The sequence below is a fragment of the Suncus etruscus genome, chromosome 2 (assembly GCF_024139225.1).
Source record: "Suncus etruscus isolate mSunEtr1 chromosome 2, mSunEtr1.pri.cur, whole genome shotgun sequence".
Lineage (NCBI taxonomy): Eukaryota > Metazoa > Chordata > Mammalia > Eulipotyphla > Soricidae > Suncus > Suncus etruscus.
In genome coordinates, this window is record NC_064849.1 from 105,370,181 (window position 1) to 105,388,311 (window position 18,131).

Consider the following 18,131-nt stretch of genomic DNA (forward strand, 5'->3'; position numbering starts at 1 on the left):
AAATGAAGGGATAGACAAGCAGTCATCTTATAATTCTTTAGAATTACTCAGTCACTATGGAGGGACCATACCATTCCATTATCCACAAAAGAAGCATTCCTATTAATCATTTTGGCTTGGTTGGGGACAGCAAGAAACACAATGGAATATTATGCAGCTGTCAGGAGAGATGAAGTCATGAAATTTTCCTATACATGGATGTACACGGAATCTATTATGCTGAGTGAAATAAGTCAGAGAGAGAGAGAAAAACGCAGAATGGTCTCACTCATCTATGGGTTTTAAGAAAAATGAAAGACATTCTTGCAATACTAATTTTCAGACACAAAAGAGAAAAGAGCTGGAAGTTCCAGCTCACCTCAGGAAGCTCACCACAAAGAGTGATGAGTTTAGTTAGAGAAATAACTGCGTTTTGAACTGTCCTAATAATGAGAATGTATGAGGGAAATGGAGAGCCTGTTTAGAGTACAGGCGGGGGTCGGGCGGGGAGGAGGGAGACTTGGGACATTGGTGATGGGAATGTTGCACTGGTGATGGGTGGTGTTCTTTACATGACTGAAACCCAAACACAATCATGTATGTAATTAAGGTCTTTAAATAAAAAATTAAAAAAAGAAAAAAAAAAGAAAGACTGCTCCATTTTGTCAAGTATGTACTGTAATGAAAATGAGGCCAGTGAAGCACCCATGGAGCTCCCAGTATGCTGATAGCTAAGCCTGAATGACTTGTAAATTGTGTAATTTTATGGAAATATAACAGCTGAACTTTAAAGTTGTCAGAGACAAGTTGGAACTTTTCCAAGGATGGTTTAAGTTCTTTTTAATAAGCCTGAACTTGTCTCCTTAGAAATACTGAACATGCAGACCTGGTTTATTTATTTCCAGGAACTTATTTTCTCCTGTAAAAATGGTATCCAAGGGTATGGTAATCTGTTCCAAGGTTCCACATAGCTAGCAAAGGCCACCAGTATTATCTTTTTGTGTCTGAGGTGTTCACATTTCTCAACACTTCAAAAACTACTTCATTCATCTTATTCGGACATCCCATAACACCTGGTACTAGAGAGGTCATTTAAGAAGGGAAATTTGTTTTCTTCTTTCATAATCTTTATCAGCTTCTGGTTAAATCTCCATTGGATGATTCATTTGTTCAGAATCTTAAGTGGTAATTGAGCTCTGCTGCTCACCAAGAAAACCATTGACCTTCACTATTCCAGTAGCTAATTCTCCTTTTTTGTCCTATTCAACTCAGTTCAAGGCTCCATATTGAATGAAACTGATGATAAGATTTTTCTAGCTTATGATCAACAATCTACAACAACTAGACACAGAGCGGACCACCTATACTAGCAGCTCAGGGGGCAAAGGAGAGAGGATATAAGATGCATGCTGGGAACAGGAATGGAGGAAAGACAACATTGGTAGTGGGAATGCCCCTGACTCAATGTCACTATGTACCTAAAATATTACTGTGAAAGATTTGTAATCCAGTTTGGTCAAAATAAAAATTATTTTTTTTTTAAAAAAGCCATCGTGCTTCTGTTGTGGAAGAAGTGTTTGAGACTTGAGAGGATACATGAGAGGTCTTGCATTTTGAGGTAGTTTTATGACTCTTGGCTAGATGTGGAGATCTCAAGTGTCCATGTTATTTCTTGAGGCAAGCACCCACAGTAAACAGAATCTATTACATTTTGCTATTTGCTCTCTTTAAATATGTCTCAATCAGCAGAGACTGGGTAACAATGAAAGATTACTAGATTTCTTCTAGAACTGATATGCATTTCAGCTCATTCAGAATTTCTGATGATAATGTTCTGCTTTTATTGTTTGTCTCTATCTAACTTTCTGTGTAATTGCAGGTCCTACAGGTATGGATTTCTGGCAGCTCTTGGTGACCTTGGCAGTGGCAAGCTCAAGTGATGCTTTTTCTGGGAGTGAAGGTAAATGTTTTCCTATCCACTTCCCGAACTTTGAACCCACACTGACCTTTATTTGTTCAATATAAACTCTTTAGAATATGTCATTAAAAGATACACATTTTGGGGCTGGAGCACTGGTGCAAGTGGTAGGGCATCTGCATTGCATGTGCTAAACTAGGATGGACAGCAGTTCGATCCACCAGCGTATCATATGGTCCTCCAAGCCAGGAGCGATTTCTGAGTGCATAGCCAGGAGTAACCCCTGAGTGTCACTGGGTGTGGCCCAAAAATTAAAAAAAAGATATGTATTTTAAATAGTGCCAACTAGGAAATGTGTCTTAGCTGTAAAATCATAAATGATGAGAACTTGTCTAGCTGAGATAGAGAGAAAGGGTAGTTGGCATTAGCATCTGATGTTTTCCCATAAAAAAGTAATAAATGTCACAAGTCATGCTGAGGGGTATTTATCTTGAAGACAAACCAGGTCTGTTGGTTCTTGAGCTCCAGAAGAGATATTAAAGTGGCACTTGGGGTTCATTACCTCCTGATCACTCTGCTCATCTGTGACTAAGAATTCCCATAGCCTATTTTCAGGGCTCAAATTAATGCCTCTTAATCACAGTCTCTGAGAACAGAAATTGCAGATTTCAAATGAATTTTGTCTCTATTCTTAAGGTAATTGTCATTTGACTAAAAGTTAAGAATACACCTGAAAGAATTGAATAATGCAATCAGAAAACATAAGTTTCCTTTTTTTAAAATTCTTTTTCCCTTTTTAGACCCTCTTTCTTTTTTTTTTTTTTTTTTTTTTTTTTTTTTTTTTTTTGGTTTTTGGGCCACACCCGTTTGACGCTCAGGGGTTACTCCTGGCTATGTGCTCAGAAATCGCCCCTGGCTTGGGTGGACCATATGGGACGCCGGGGGATCGAACCGAGGTCCTTCCTTGGCTAGCGCTTGCAAGGCAGACACCTTACCTCCAGCGCCACCTACCCGGCCCCTAGACCCTCTTTCTAATGGAGAAGTATCAGTATATTGCAGCTTATCTAGCATAATAACTGCATCAGAAAATAGAATTCCTGTCTCAAATACAGGGGAGGGGTAGGAGAAACAGGGGACATTGGTGGTGGAAATGTTGCACTGATAAAGGGGGGTCTTTTTATGATGAAACTCAGCTACAAACATGTTTGTAATCATGGTGCTTAAAGATATTAATTTTTTAAAAAAATAAGTAAATAGACAGTTATTTTGATGTAAAAAAAAAAGAAAGATAGTGAAACTGGATGATAAGAATTTCTCTGTCCAGAAATAAATTGTGTTTAGAAAGGTGTGGGAAACTAAAAATTTGTTTTGAGAGCTGGGTTCTCTATTCCCCTATACCCTTCCTTTTCTGGGCTTCAACAGAAGAATAAATAATAATACATTTGTCTTCTGTGTTGTGATAACATTCATTTGTTGCTTTAAGAATATTCAGTTCCCCTCCTCACCAGCTCATGTTGAAAAACACCATTCAATGCCTTACGATATCCTCCTCTCTGACCTTTGAGCTGAAAATAAATCTATAGTAGTAAGCTGCTGAGGGCAACCAGAGCAACTAAGAAAACAAGAAGGGTAAAAATGCTATTTTATCTCTTAAAGCTATTTAAAAATATTTATAGAAAATAAGTCATAATTGTTTTAAATATATTTGGTTCTCTCTGGTGTTATAATGTCAACATTATGCAAGTCAAAAATGGAGAGAATTGTAGGCTCCATTTCAGCAACTTTTCCCAGGGCTGGTTTTAGACCCTGGTTCTGAGCCAAAGAATTACAGCTGAGATACTTTGCTGTTCCAAAAGTAATGGTGGTTTAATCTCTACTTTCTTCATTAAAGTGACTTTCACTCCACTAAGACAAGACTTGAGGAATTTTTAAAACCTGAGAAGTTAAACGTATGACAAAAATTATCTTTAAAGAAAAGGTAAAATGTTTCCTCAGCTGAAAAATTATGGTTTAAGTTACATTCCAGACCTAGAGAATCTGCAAAAAGCCAACTATTTTATCTGCTTTGACATTTTAACAATAATGAAAATAGTGAAATAACACTATTAGTTGGTTTTGTGTTTATTGAGTTTTTAATTATGGTCGATTTTTTTTATTATTATTTGCTTTGTTTGTGAGAAGTAGAACATAAAGTGAAAAAAATCCTGCAATTTCCTAGTACTTACAAGTATTGGTAAGCAGTTTATCAAAGTAAAAAATGTTTTTTGCTTCCTCCTTTTTTCCATAATGGGTTAACCAGAATTCCTTTTGAATACATAAGAACTCCTCCAGAATTCTACTTTCAGATCATCTGGGAACTGTCAAGGATGGGTTATGATGTTTACATAAGAAGGTATAGATGAGCATGTTGGAACAGGAATATGTAGAAGAATGCCTGTGTGTATAGATATATTTGTTTCTTATTGCAGCTGAAACTGCTGTTGCTGAACAGAGATTCAGTGGAAATCATTTTAATCAGTGAAAGAGATGTGGCACTGCTGAGTAAGGGAATGGGTGGTTTCATCAAAAGCTGGTAGAAGATGACAGATCTGTATGTCTGGAGAGGGCTGTCAACTGAAACCTTAAGTTGGATTTTTCTTGCCTGGGCAAATGAGAAATTAGAAATATACTAGCCCTAGAGGATTTTTATTAAATGTAATTGCTTTATGAGAAATTTAATGAGAACTAAGCCCTGACAATGCTGCCATTGTGTTAGCTATGTGGTAATAGAGGCCCTCTCTTAGTCTCACCGTTAGTATTAGTCTACTTTTCCCTGCTGAACCACATTACTGGCTCTTAGAGAAAATTTCATATTCCAAAAGCTTGAATGACCAACCATGTCTCATTTTTTGAGTACTGTTGAATTATCAGCTGAGTATTCAAACATATTGCTCCTGGGATTTAATATTCCAAAAGCTTGAATGACCAACCATGTCTCATTTTTTGAGTACTGTTGAATTATCAGCTGAGTATTCAAACATATTGCTCCTGGGATGATGATTTTGATTAAATGTATGCATGAAGATTTGATGGATATAAATATTCTTCCAAGCAGTGCCTATTATAAATTAAATCACTAATCTCTACTGTTCCAATTGGGTCATAGCTGATTACTCTATCTGATCTCAGCCACCTAAGCTGGCAAGCCCCTGCCCTAAATTGTAGTCTCTTAGGATGTGAGAGCCATCTAGAAAGTAATGAGAGGTGTGAGGAGCTTCTTGAAACTAATGAGAATTAATTTAGTTGTAAGGTGTAGATTCTGTGATTAGTACAAGACAGAAGCTCTGACAAATTATCCAAGGTAGATTAAAATAAATAATGCAATCAATCCAACATACATCTATTTCTTTAGAGTTCTCTGTTTTTGAAGATCGAATTTGGGCTCTCAGGATACGATGATTCAGCATTCAGGAAATTTACCATAAATTAAGAGATTGGGAATATGCCCAATTATAGCATGAAATAGTATCCTCTGACTCTGAAAAATAGTATCCTCTGACCTGAACTTCACTCATAAGAAAAAGTTAATAGACAAAAGTCACCAACAGTTTTAGTGAATTATGGTACATTATGAAGGCGGGCAGCATCATTTCAACAAGATCAGATTGTATAATAAAAGAACAGACATAAACAGATTTATATAGAGATAGATATGAGGTGTATATGGAGGACACTTTAGCTATTGCTTATATACCATATACAGGGCACTATTAAATGAAATGTGTCATTCCAATATCCTCAACAGATATTTTTCAACACTTAGTTTGTGGAAGGCATAGCAGTAATTTTCCAAATGTGAGCACTGGACATAAATATAGTGCAGCACTATATTTATTATTATTCCCTTTAGAAGTGCAGGTCTGAAGATTTGAGCCATAATATATAAGGCCTAGAGGTGGAAAAAAATTCTTCATGGAAAATTCAATCCTTGCTGGTCACTGAAGAGTGGATACTATTCATAGAGAAAGAGAAGAGAGAGAAAAGAAAGTATGGTAATAATATCCAAAAACAATAGAGACGTGGGCCAAGAAGACCAGTCTATGGTAGGAATATTGCTACATATAGCTGGGAAGTGCAATTAAGGCAGAGAAGGGAACACTATGAAAAGGATGTTTGGGAATGATCATTCTGGACAAGAATTGGGTGCTGAAAGATGATATGCATGGCACCTCTTGGCTAAAAATATTGCAAACCACAGTGTATAAAAGGAGGAAAAAGGAAGAGGAGAGAGAGAGAGAGAGAGAGAGAGAGAGAGAGAGAGAGAGAGAGAGAGAGAGAGAGAGAGAAGAAAAATGTCTGCCTCAGAAGCAACAGGAGAGAGAGTGGGGGTGGGGAGAGAGAGAAACTGGGGACATTAGTGGTGGGAATTGTGCTCTGGTAAAGAGTATTGTGCATTGTATGACAGAATATCAATCAACCACAACTTTGTAAATGTAAAAAATCCCAACTGTATTATTAATAACCTTTTAACCTTTATTTAAACTAATGTTTAAATAAAGTAATTTTTTACAACTGTGTATGTATGTATATATAGCTATATAGTCATAGTTACCATATTTTCTCAAAATAAGAGACCAGGCAAAAGATTCGACTCATGATGAAACTTTGTAATGTTATGTGTAGGAAATATAACATGTAGTATGAACATATATCATTACAGATGTTAAAGATAAATATATATATTAGGCATGGTTTACCATGCAAAATGCATAATTAGTATTTTATCATTATAAAGCTTAAAAGATGTTACAACATTCTATATTAGTTCAAGAAAAGAATCTTTTGAGCTAGAATTAGTACAGTGGGTGAGATGCTTGCTTTGCATGCAAATATCTCAGGTTCAATTGCTGGCAATTCATATGGTTCCCTGAGCACTGCCAGGAGTGAACTCTGAGAACAGACCTAGGGATAAGCCCTGAGCACCATTGGTGTAACCCAGAAATCAAAGAAAAAATTTAAATAAAAGGATAATATACTTTAAGATGTCATGACCCAATAAATTAGAGTCCCAAGAATAACATTATTTGTATATCTTTAACATTTTTCATCAACGTACATATGCAAACTGATACACTAGTGAAAGAAAAGATACCTATTTCTATTCACATTGATAAAAGATAAAGGCTCAATAAATAAAAGAAGCACTTTATTTTTTAAATATAAACCCCAGGGGCCGAAGCGGTGGTGCAAGAAGTAAAGTGTCTGCCTTGCCTGCGCTAATCTAGTATGGACTACAGTTCCATCCCCCGGCATCCCATATGGCTCCTCAAGCCAGGAGCAATTTCTGAGCTCATAGCTAAGAGTAACCCCTGAACCACACCGGGTGTGGCCCAAAAAACAAAAATAAAATAAAATAAAACCTAATCACCTATAGTTGAAGCTTCATAGCACACTTAGATGTTGAAAATTGTAGTTTTTGAACAGTAAGTTATAGTATGTTTGTCAAGTATTTTCAAGAAGTAACTATCAAGGCTTTCCATTTATATGCAAAGTGAGGAAGCGTGATATACAGCTTCAGTTTGTTTCTCTCTTCACTGTCACCAAGAGGCAAAAAGAAATCTTTGTCATGGTCTGAGGCCATGTATATTAACAGTCCTATATCAGCTGATGCTCCTGGAATCACAATGCCTTGACACTAGAGTTCAAGGTCATAGCATACCAGGATACTGAGCTCCTTGCCTTATCTATCTGCTTGTCTATCACCCATATCATATGGGTGATATGCTCTTAAACCTTTGTAGATAATAATATAAAATTTTCCTCCATAAGTGTCTTTATGGATTCAGGGATTTTAAATATATTCCTCTAACTTTAAGGAGCCTATATCCTTGAAGTAGAGAGACAAGCAAACAATTTAATCATGGTGCCCTTAGTTTACCAAGAGTTTTAAGAAGGGTAATAATGTTTATATTTTCACTTTTCAAATAAACTCGTAATGGGATAAAAATAAACTTGAGAGAGGTAAATATAGCAGACTATGAGACTATGATTATAATAGATCTGGAAAGTAATGATGTAATATGACACTAACAGTTAAAAAAGATAGATGGATCACTGATAGATATTGACGAGATGGATTCACTAGTACTTGGAATCCAATTATGTGCAGAATTTGGACTTCAAGATCTTCAAGAGCTTTCTTACTCCATCCAGTTCTAAGTTTCCACATTTTAGCTAATGTGATCAACATCAGTAATGACTTACTCTTAATATAACTGTTGGGTTCAAATTATCATCCCAGTGATAAGACAAAGAGACCACTTGGCAATGCAAGTCATAAAGTGGGGTTTTTATTTGCTTAGCTAGCTAAGGGTCCAAGACTTCCACCTGGGAACAGGCTTCCAGTCAAGGACCCTGAGTCACTTTTCCAGTCAGGTTATATAGATGTACAACATCAATTTAGACCCATTCAGTTACTTTCCTATTGGCACCTGCTACATTTTAAAGAATACATTTTACATTCCATTGTGTTACACTTAATGTTACAGTTCATACAACCTGCTTCCATAGTAACAGATATCAATGTAAGTGTCCCCTTTTTCTATCTCCCATCCTTACACCCACACAGAACATCCTGGCCATCTGGTCCCCCCCAATAAGTCTCCCCTTGCCTCCAACTCTTATCTGAAGGCCACAAGCTAACAAGCTAACAAAGGGGGTATACGGAAACTAAAGAGCAGTTTTAAGCAGTTTTAGCAAAAGCAGAAACTTTCATGAGGAAAGCAGAAATCTCAGGGTCCTATATAGTGAAGTCCTGGCCCACAGTTCAGCTTATATCAGGGAAGTAGTTCTTGCATGAAATAACTCTGGGGGAGGAAGCATGCCGAAGTTGATGACAGCAAAAGTTCTAAGACAACTTTTAAAGCATTTCCCTGAACTTCTTCCTATGCCTACCCCAAGTTATATGCCTATCTGCTCACCTTTGCAGTGTGGCCTTGCCATATAGGCCAGACTACTCCTCATTGAGAGCCATGGTGGACTCAAAATATTTTGCTCCCTTTTCACATGATCACTAACATTTGTGACTAGACCCCACATCTAAATTGGATTTTCTTTTACGGGATAATCAGGAATGAGGTTAATAATGCATTTGATGTCTGGTGCTAACCAGAGCTCCAGCTCATGGGCATACTTGGTACCTCTGGCTTGAGCCTAATACTTATAGAACTGTGGGTGGAAATCCACGATGAGCTCAACAACCTAACCAGCTTCTACCTAAGTACATCTTCCGCAATGATGGGTTCAGAGTTCCTCAATTAACTAGTCCTTTTTCCCCTAGAAAAGATGATTAAAGAAAAAGCTAGCATTGACTTACTTCAGGTTGATTTAAGCCAAAGTTTTACAAATTTATTTGGCTTATTTCTCCTTTTCTGAAAAAGATAGCACTCAAAGCATCTCCCCATTTTCAAGTCTGTCTGAATTGCTGAAATTGCTAAAATTTCAATTGTTGAAATTGGTTCCTCCCACCTACCCCACAGGTAAGTGTATCTAAGGCTAATATTCTTCCCCTGTCATCATTCCAGCACACTTCAGGGGAGGTGGCATCATCCACTTTGAGAAACATTTGTTTAAGGTTTTTTCCTTTATTGATGCTTTATTTATACAATTTGATTACAAACATGATTGTACCTGGGTTTCAGTCATAAAAAAAACACCAACATTAATGTTTGTTTGATGAAGAATTGTAGGCTTATTTAGGGCCAACAACAATGTCTTCTCTTTAAAAAAAATGTTTTATTTAATTAAAGAACTGTATTTGAGAATGCTATTGATAATTAACTCGGGAGCATTTACTATTTCTTTTGTTTTGACATTTATTTATTTAGGCTTAATGGCCACATCCGGTGGTGCTCAGGGGTTACTCTGGCTCTGCACTCAGAAATAGGTCCTGGCAGGCTCGGGGGACCATGTGGGATGATGGGGACTAAAACTTGAGTTCGTCCCTGGTCATCTGCGAGCAAGGCAAACGTCCTACCAGCTTTGCTACTGCTCCAGCCCCAGCATTTACTATTTCAACACTAATTCCACCACTATTGTCCACACCTATCACCAGTGCTCCCATACTCCATCATAACCCACACCCCAACTTACTTCCCCTATTTCCTGTCTACTACCTTGTCAGACACATTGAAGTTTGGTAGTTTTGGCTTAGATCTCATATTTTCAGTGTTGTTAAGTCTCTGCTTTGGATATATAGTTATTATATCTCCCACATTCACCATATAACTGATGCCCAGACCCTGTTCCCTCATTCTTCCCTTTCTATCTTCTTCCTTCCTGTCTTAATTTCTTTTCTTCTTTGTTCTCCTCCTAGGCTCTGGGGTCAAGGGTGATCTAGACATACGCCCTTTACTGCATGACATTTTCTAACAAAATTATTTTGTATACCACAAATAAGTTTCTTTTGATGCCAAGTCCTGTCCTTGAGACTGCCTTCTTATCCATAGTTCTGTGGATCCAAACTCGTCTGAGGCAGCAACCACTGCCCTCAGGATTACCCAGGCTGCCATCACTTTGGGCTTTTCCAACAACACTTAAACAACGATTAAGTCATGCTGTCAACAATGTGATCCTCAAACCCAGAGTGAAGCATCCTCATCATCTGTAGTTTGCAGTATAAAGGGAGTGATGATGGGTAGTATAAACACACTTTGAACTCTGATTCAACTGACTATACCAAGACCTTATTTTATGGTGTACTGTCTGAAAGTTTCCTGCACAGACCAGGAGGTCCCTGGATTTGGAGTACTTCTTTAGCCTCGGCTGTGAAATCAGTTATTTTTGGTCTGCAGTTTCCAGATATGCTCAAAATGAATCCACGTATCAGCAGAGGCATCTAGCAGGAATCCCTCTTTCTGTTTATATAACGGCATACAGACCTTAAGCCTCAACCTTAACGAATTATAGTGTCTGCATTACATTTCCACGGCAGGCTTGCAGGTATTAAGAGCATGGAGGATCATGTTCCAACCACAGAGGAAATGTTTCAGGATGTTGTTATAGAAGCTCTCACCAAGACACAGACATAGAGTAGAGGGTGGACTGGGGGAAGGGAAAAGGAGGGGAGGGCGGTAACATTTGTTGTGTGTTCCTCCTCTGAATCATTATAATGGTATTTGTGTTTCAAATTGTGTGACAGACTCTGGGTTCAGTTTTAAATATAAGTATTGTTTTCAAATGATTGACAAAATGGCCATTGTAATGTATAATGTGTTGAATTTAATACTCACTAGACCCTAACCTCCATAAAAGACATTTTTTTATCTTGTTTCCCATCCTGTAACTTTCTTACAGAGTCCATAGTGCTTCATATATTTGGTGACTGAATGAATGAATTAGCTCTAAACCCTGATGCACAATTTCGCATAATCTCTTACTTGAATTTTTTTCCATTTTTTGTCCTAATTAGGACAGAGGCTGAATTACTATTACCTTCTAGCAGAGGGTCTGGAAATATAAATATAACTCTGCAATCTAGAACCAGGGGCCTTTTGGACTCCAAGCATCTTTGTGCTTTTTAAGCACATCAAAGGAAATAATGTCTTTCTCCTGCTAAGCACGTCAGATGTTATCAGGGCCAAAATTCATTCCTATACTAATGCCCTAAGTCTTGTCATTCTTTTTCCAGGTGTCTGTACTTTTAACTCGTGCACCGCCAGCCACTAGCCAACATCTTGTACTAAATGAACTTGTCACCAGGCATCAAAACCTTTATTGGTACTCCACCTATCTTATTAAATCTTGTGAGATATTGGAAGTCCCAGGAAGATATAATGAAACTGCTGATCCCAAATCAGAGTTTTCTTTGCCCTCTTTGGACATTGAACTTCAGATTATGAAAGACCATTATTCAGAGCAATGTGGAGAGCTGAATCAATTTTCCCAGCCCTTATATTTCAACTCTTAGTGCTGTAGGCGGCTTCTGTCCTACAGCCATCAGTGAGATTTCGTTGAATCCACTTTAGGGAGAGTGGGTTGCACGGGTGGCGAAATATGAAATATGAAATAATGAAACCACACACAGAGTATGTGGGGTCAACACGTCTTCTGGCAGGAGTGCTACAAATTTAATCTTTAGGCAAGGGGCTTTATAAGGGTAAAACAAGCCATAGGTATAGAGAAGAATAAAGCAAAGTTTAACAGTAAACACATTTAAGCTATAGGGGTGAGCTATAAGGATTCTCAGTTACAAAAGAGAAGATTATAACTCAAGGCAGCTCTTTACAAGCTTACTTTAAATGCAAAATTAGGATTAGGAGGGAGTAGAAAATATCTAGGAATTTGATCTTTCCTGGGCTAGACTCTATTGTTTTAGAGGTTAAGTAAAGGAAGGAGCCAAATCCCCTACAAAGTGTTTCCCTATTTCTAAAGGAGAGTCAATTGTCAGGATCTGCATTCGCCCTTGATACCCAGAGACTGCAGCTACAAGGACATATTTGAAAAAGAGGAAAAAACATTGTCTTTGCTTTTAGGGCTAAATATATCTAGAAAAGGGGTTCTCTTAGTAATCTTTTGTGCTGGAATTTTTGAGCCAAATTACTTGATAGAGACCACAATTTTGCCTGATATTTACAAAGGAAAGCTAGCCAAATAATGACCAAAAATGTAATGCCAAGCATCTCTTTGGAAATTTCTCAACCATCCATGCAGGGAAAAAGGCATCCACAGCGGGCCTTTTGAGGAACTCCATGAGGGCTGTGTCAGTTCTTCCCACCAGGAAAATCTGAGGATATATCTGGTGGGCTGAGCTCCTTTAAAAGTTTATGTATGCCTTGGCATCTCAGGCCTTTACAATTTTCTGCCCAAATCCCATCATGAAATAGAAAACTCTCAAAATTAAAATCAAAGCTATATTGATAAAATTCTTAAATTCTTAGTCTCTGAAATTTTGTTTAAAAATCAAACATATGTTGTGTATCTTCAAATCTGTAGAAGTATATAAGGTATTCTAGCTACATTCATTTATTTATTTATTTATTTATTTATTTATTTATTTATTTATTTATTTATTTTGGTTTTTGGGTCACACCCGGCAATGCTCAGGGGTTACTCCTGGCTCTATGCTCAGAAATTGCTCCTGGCAGGCTCGGGGGACCATATGGGAAGCCGGGATTCGAACCACCGTCCTTCAGCATCTACTACCCTACCACTTCACTATCTCTCTGGCCCCTAACTTTTTAAATAATATATTTATTTAAGCATCATGATTACAAACATGTTTGTAGTTGGGTTTCAGTTATAAAAAAAAAAAAAAAAAAGAACACCTCCCTTCACCAGTGCAATCTTCCCACCACCAAGCCCTTTATATCTCTCTTCCCACACACTCCTGCCTGTATTCTAGACAGGCATTCTATTACTCTCACTCACTACCATTGTCATGATAGTTGTTAGTTCTAGCTATTTAAACCTTGTACATTTCTAGCAAGAATAATATGTTTAGGATATTTAACTTTTTATGTCTAAGTGTCTAAGTACTAACAGATTTACAGTAGTGGAGATTGACTTAATGGTGTTTATCTTTCAGAATTTGGAGGAATCAAGGTTTATCCCCCAATAAGAGATTATTTTCTCAGAAAAAGACCTTTTTGCAGCTGACTAGCATTTAGGACACAACTTTCTTATTTCTCTACCCAGTCATTTAGTCAGCTGCTTTCTTGGAATAAGAGGCTAAAAACCTAAAAACCCTTGCTTCCCTTAATACTAACTAGTGATGAAAATATGTGATGATAACTGGACCCCGGCATTAAAGACACTGTCAAAGAACCCTGCTTCATGTCAGGACACAGTTTGGACAGAAAGGTTTATAGCAACTGAACCTGAGATATAGCAAAGAACCTGAGATGCCATACTTAGAATGCTTTGGTTAGGTTTACAAGCTGATGGATGATTGTGCCCAACTTCCCTTGTGAGCTGTGCCAGCACCCTACTTTGCATGTTTGCTTCAAAAGCATGGTTGACTGACTTTTTCAATCTTTATAACTATCACTGGCCATGACTTCCTAGAAAGCTCTTATTGAGGAATAGAATGAATAAGATTAAATTCTGGGCATACCCTGGCCATATCATCAGGTTTACTGATGTATTATATAACAAAAATGTGCAAAAATGGAGCCATTCCCCTATATGCTACCAGGATCATTGTTTTTTTTTTAATTGGTTACAGGCTAAACACTGCCTTATAGGGACTATAGAAATATATATATATATATATATATATATATATATATATACATACATACATACATATATATTATGGTTTGGGGGCCACACCCGGTTACACTTAGGGGTTACTCCTGGCTATGTGCTCAGAAGTCGCTCCTGGCTTGGGGGACCATATGGGACACCGGGGGATCAAATCGAGGTCCATCCTAGGCTAGCGCTGGCAAGGCTTACCTCTAGTGCCACCACACCAGCCCCTAGAAATATATTTTTAAAAAAGAATTGTAATAATTTCATTAACAAGTTGCTTATCTAAAATTATATTCTTTCCTATTAGCTTTTGTAGGAAATATGATTTTTTCAAGCATGTTGATTGAAAATTGATAGCTATAAACCTAAAGTGAGAAGACTTTGCTATGAATGAGTGTTAGCTGGTGCTTTAAGCTAGAAGAAAGGACCAGAGTTATGCTATAAGGGTTAAGGCACTGGCCTTAACCAATCTGATTCAGTCTCATACTAAGTGCAGTTATCTAAGAGCTTTCAGGAATGACCTGTGAGCATAGAACCAACCTGTGAGCATAGAACCAATGACCTTCTGAGCATCAATAGTGTCTCCTACAAAAACAAATATACTTGAAGAAAGAAAAGAAGAATTCCAAGCCAAGCATGGAGATTATTACCATTGCTGAGGTCACAGTTGACATTCAGTAAATACTAGGATTGATGGTTGATTTCTGCAGTTAAATGGTAAGAGTTGTTTGATCCATGTTTGATATGATTGTGCAAGATGTCCCTGACACTGTAATCCTGGCCTTGGTTATCATTTCCTGACGCAACAATAGTCAGCCAGAACTGTAGCCTGATAGAAAGAATAGGGAGCCAAAGAACACAGCCCTTGGAGAAGAGGCTGGTCAGGCAGGCTTGGTTGGTTGGTGCACAGAGTGTGCCTGCCGAGATGCTTAGGGAGCAGACCTGTCAGCAAACCTCTGTAGCAGTCACATCACTTTCTTGTTTCCTCCTGCTCTGCCTGGTAAAAAGAATTAGTCTAGATTATGGATTGCAGAGCATTGAAACCATCAGAACTGAATTTGAATCAAATAATTGCCATATAAGACCATTGTGATTAGGGGAGGGAGGCCCAGTGAAGAGGGCATACTCAGGTCTTACCCCTGAGTCTATGCTCAGGGATCACATGGCATTGCTTGGGTCCCATTTATGGTGTTGTGGGATAGAATCCTGGTAACACTTTTTAATATCTCTCTAGCCCTATTCTTTTTTTTTAAGGTTGAGTTACCCAGATGCTACCTGGCATACAATCAAACTGGGTCTGAACTTAATGCAAAATGGTCAGTAAATGGTCAGTAATGGTCAGTAAAATCCATGAGTAAACTCAGACAGAGAACAATTTTGGATGTGGCCCCAAAACCAAGTAGTATTAATTTTTAAGAAAAATACTTTAATAAAATAAATATATAACTACAATAATGGAGGTTGAAAGAGAGAGAGAACTTCTGATGAGTTGTAGATTATTTCCTCAAAGCAAAAGACTTTCTGGAGCTAAATTAGTAACCAAATTTTGTGAAAACAGAAGCCATCTCATCTTTTTTCTTTTCTTTTCTTTTCTTTAATCACATCTTTTTTTGGTAAATACTTCATTAAAAATTTCATAGGGAGGGACCAGAGTGGTAGCACAGCAGTAGAGTGTTTGCTTTGAATGCAGCTGACTCAGGATGGACCCAGGTTTGATCCCCAGCATCCCATAACCCCGAGTCAGGAGTGATTTCTGAGCGCAGAGCCAGGAGTAACCCTGGCCCCAAAAACAAACAAAAAAATTTCACAGGAGCCAGAAAGAGTACAATGGTTAAGGTGCTTGCCTTGCACAGCCATCATTACATATGGTTCCCCACACAACAATGTGTGGCTTCACAAGCACCATCAGGAGTGATAATAGAGCTGAGTACAGAACAGTGCTTTCCTCACACTGTTCTTGGGAACTTTGGGGATTTCTTTTTCTGTATCATTAGATGATTCTTCATGAATGCTGTCAATACTGTTAAAGTATTTAAAAACTCCTTTTTCTCTCTACAAAACATCTTGGAGAATAAACATGGATTTTTACCTTTTATAACATATTTTTACTTGTTCATAAACTTGTATTCCTTACCCAAATTTTTCCGCATTCTTATAAAATTCCTTGTTTTGTGTTTAGGTCTAGTGTTGGGGATAGCATTGGTTTTATATCACTTCTTTTCTTACAGGATTTGATCATATCAAGCAGTAGAAATCAAACATATAAGATGAGGAGTTTTGAATTCACTGAGAACTCTTCTTGAGTTGTTCTTTTATAATTAAGAGTCAACTGCACAGGAAAGAAAATGTCACCAATAAATCATTTAAAACAAATTTAGGATATCTTGTTTGCTTTCAGTAATCCTATCTTATGCCATTATGAAGAAAAAAACATTTACATATCAGCAACTCTGGGTTATGAATCCAAGTTTGTTGATATTGAGGTCTATGGTTAATGGGGAAAATGTCTTAATTTTTCTGAAATTAGTTTCTCATCTAAGATTGTTAAAATTTTTGAGAGATAAATCTAATCTGTTCCTTTCAATTCCAAAATCACTATTTTTTATTGTTTCTGAGATTATAAATTTGATATCTAGAAGAGATTCCCTAAGGCCAAGTTTCATGTGCAGGCCTTCATTATTTTCTTCAAAATCAGTGACTCCAGTAATCACAAGGAAGATAGTAGCTAAATCTCAGCTACAAAGTTAAGGATAGCTGATGTGCTCAATGACGAAACATAGAATTCATCATAACTTGACAGCTCACAGTCAAAGACAAAAATTTCCAATATAATATTTGATATGGCTAAATATCAGGGTCCTTATCTAGCTTAAAATAAATGTTCCTCAATTAAAAGAAGTGACACTCCTGGTTTACAGCACTTTCTTCACAAAATAAAGTACTTGACGCTATTTACCCATTGCAAGTATAGTGTAATTAACCTATTATGATGAAATTACCAAAGTAAGCTGATATCTCAAGCTGCCTTAAATAGAATCAGTGTTCTAAACCTTGAAATGGCCACATAATTTGTAGAATATCTTGTTAAGATATTGACAAGATAATGCTAATGGTCATTAATCTTGAAATGTGTACAGAACTGTGTTTAGTATGTGAGTAAAGTGAGCATGCAATGGCAAGATATTTGTTTTGAAAATGTACAGTGTAGAAAAAGACCTCAACCCATTCTGTTTAGATGGCAAACTAAAATGAATCTAAAATGTAGTCTCCAGTAATCAAACACATTCATAAATCAAGTTTCCATTTTTTTAATGAAAGGGTACTTTTTATATTAGTTTCAACTCTGTGACTTGAAAAACTGCTTATCTTCTCCACATTTCCATTTCTAATCTTAAAATGCAGATAATAGTACTTTGCTCAGAAAGCTATCCATAAAAATTAAATGAGATAGCATGAGAAATAACTGACATAATAACTGGTTAGAAATAGACTTTCAGTGAAGGTTAATATTTCTTTGTTTACTATCTCTTTGAGAAAGGAAGAAAAGAACAATTGGGTTTCTGTTCAAGAAAGTTGCTTTATGATCATTGTAATTATACCAAAGTAGAATGAGTTGCTGGATCAGACAGGCTGTGCTTAAGGTGTGGTAATGTGGAATTTATCTGCCAAAGGTTTCTAGTTCCACACTCTTGTCCAGACCCAGCTTTACAGAATATTGTTTTAAGTTCACACAATGAGCTTCATGGTATAATTTCATCTGGATAAGTAATTGGTGAAATTTTTAAAAGGTAGGAAATCAGTAGATATGAATTTTTGGTTCATCTATTCAGTGTACTTCTGTGTTGTTGGATTCATGTTCTACAGGATATGCAATTTACTGATGGCACTTGAGGTACAAAAGATCCAATTGTGTTTGCCACTGACCACTGTACCAACTAAGCCAGGAAATCATTTTTCTAAATTATAGATAAATAATCATTTGACCCAAACAAAAGGGATTTCTTGC

The 18,131-nt window shown here is 37.1% G+C and overlaps 1 protein-coding gene across 1 annotated transcript in view; it reads left to right on the forward strand.

The window, feature by feature from the left end:
- Nucleotides 1-18,131, forward strand: part of GHR (growth hormone receptor) — a 287,963-nt gene that overhangs the window by 118,630 nt on the left and 151,202 nt on the right. The window contains exon 2 of the mRNA XM_049768241.1: nucleotides 1,859-1,939. Within this exon, the coding sequence (XP_049624198.1) occupies nucleotides 1,870-1,939 (70 nt within the window). The 5' untranslated portion in view covers nucleotides 1,859-1,869. The remainder of the gene's footprint in view (nucleotides 1-1,858; nucleotides 1,940-18,131) is intronic.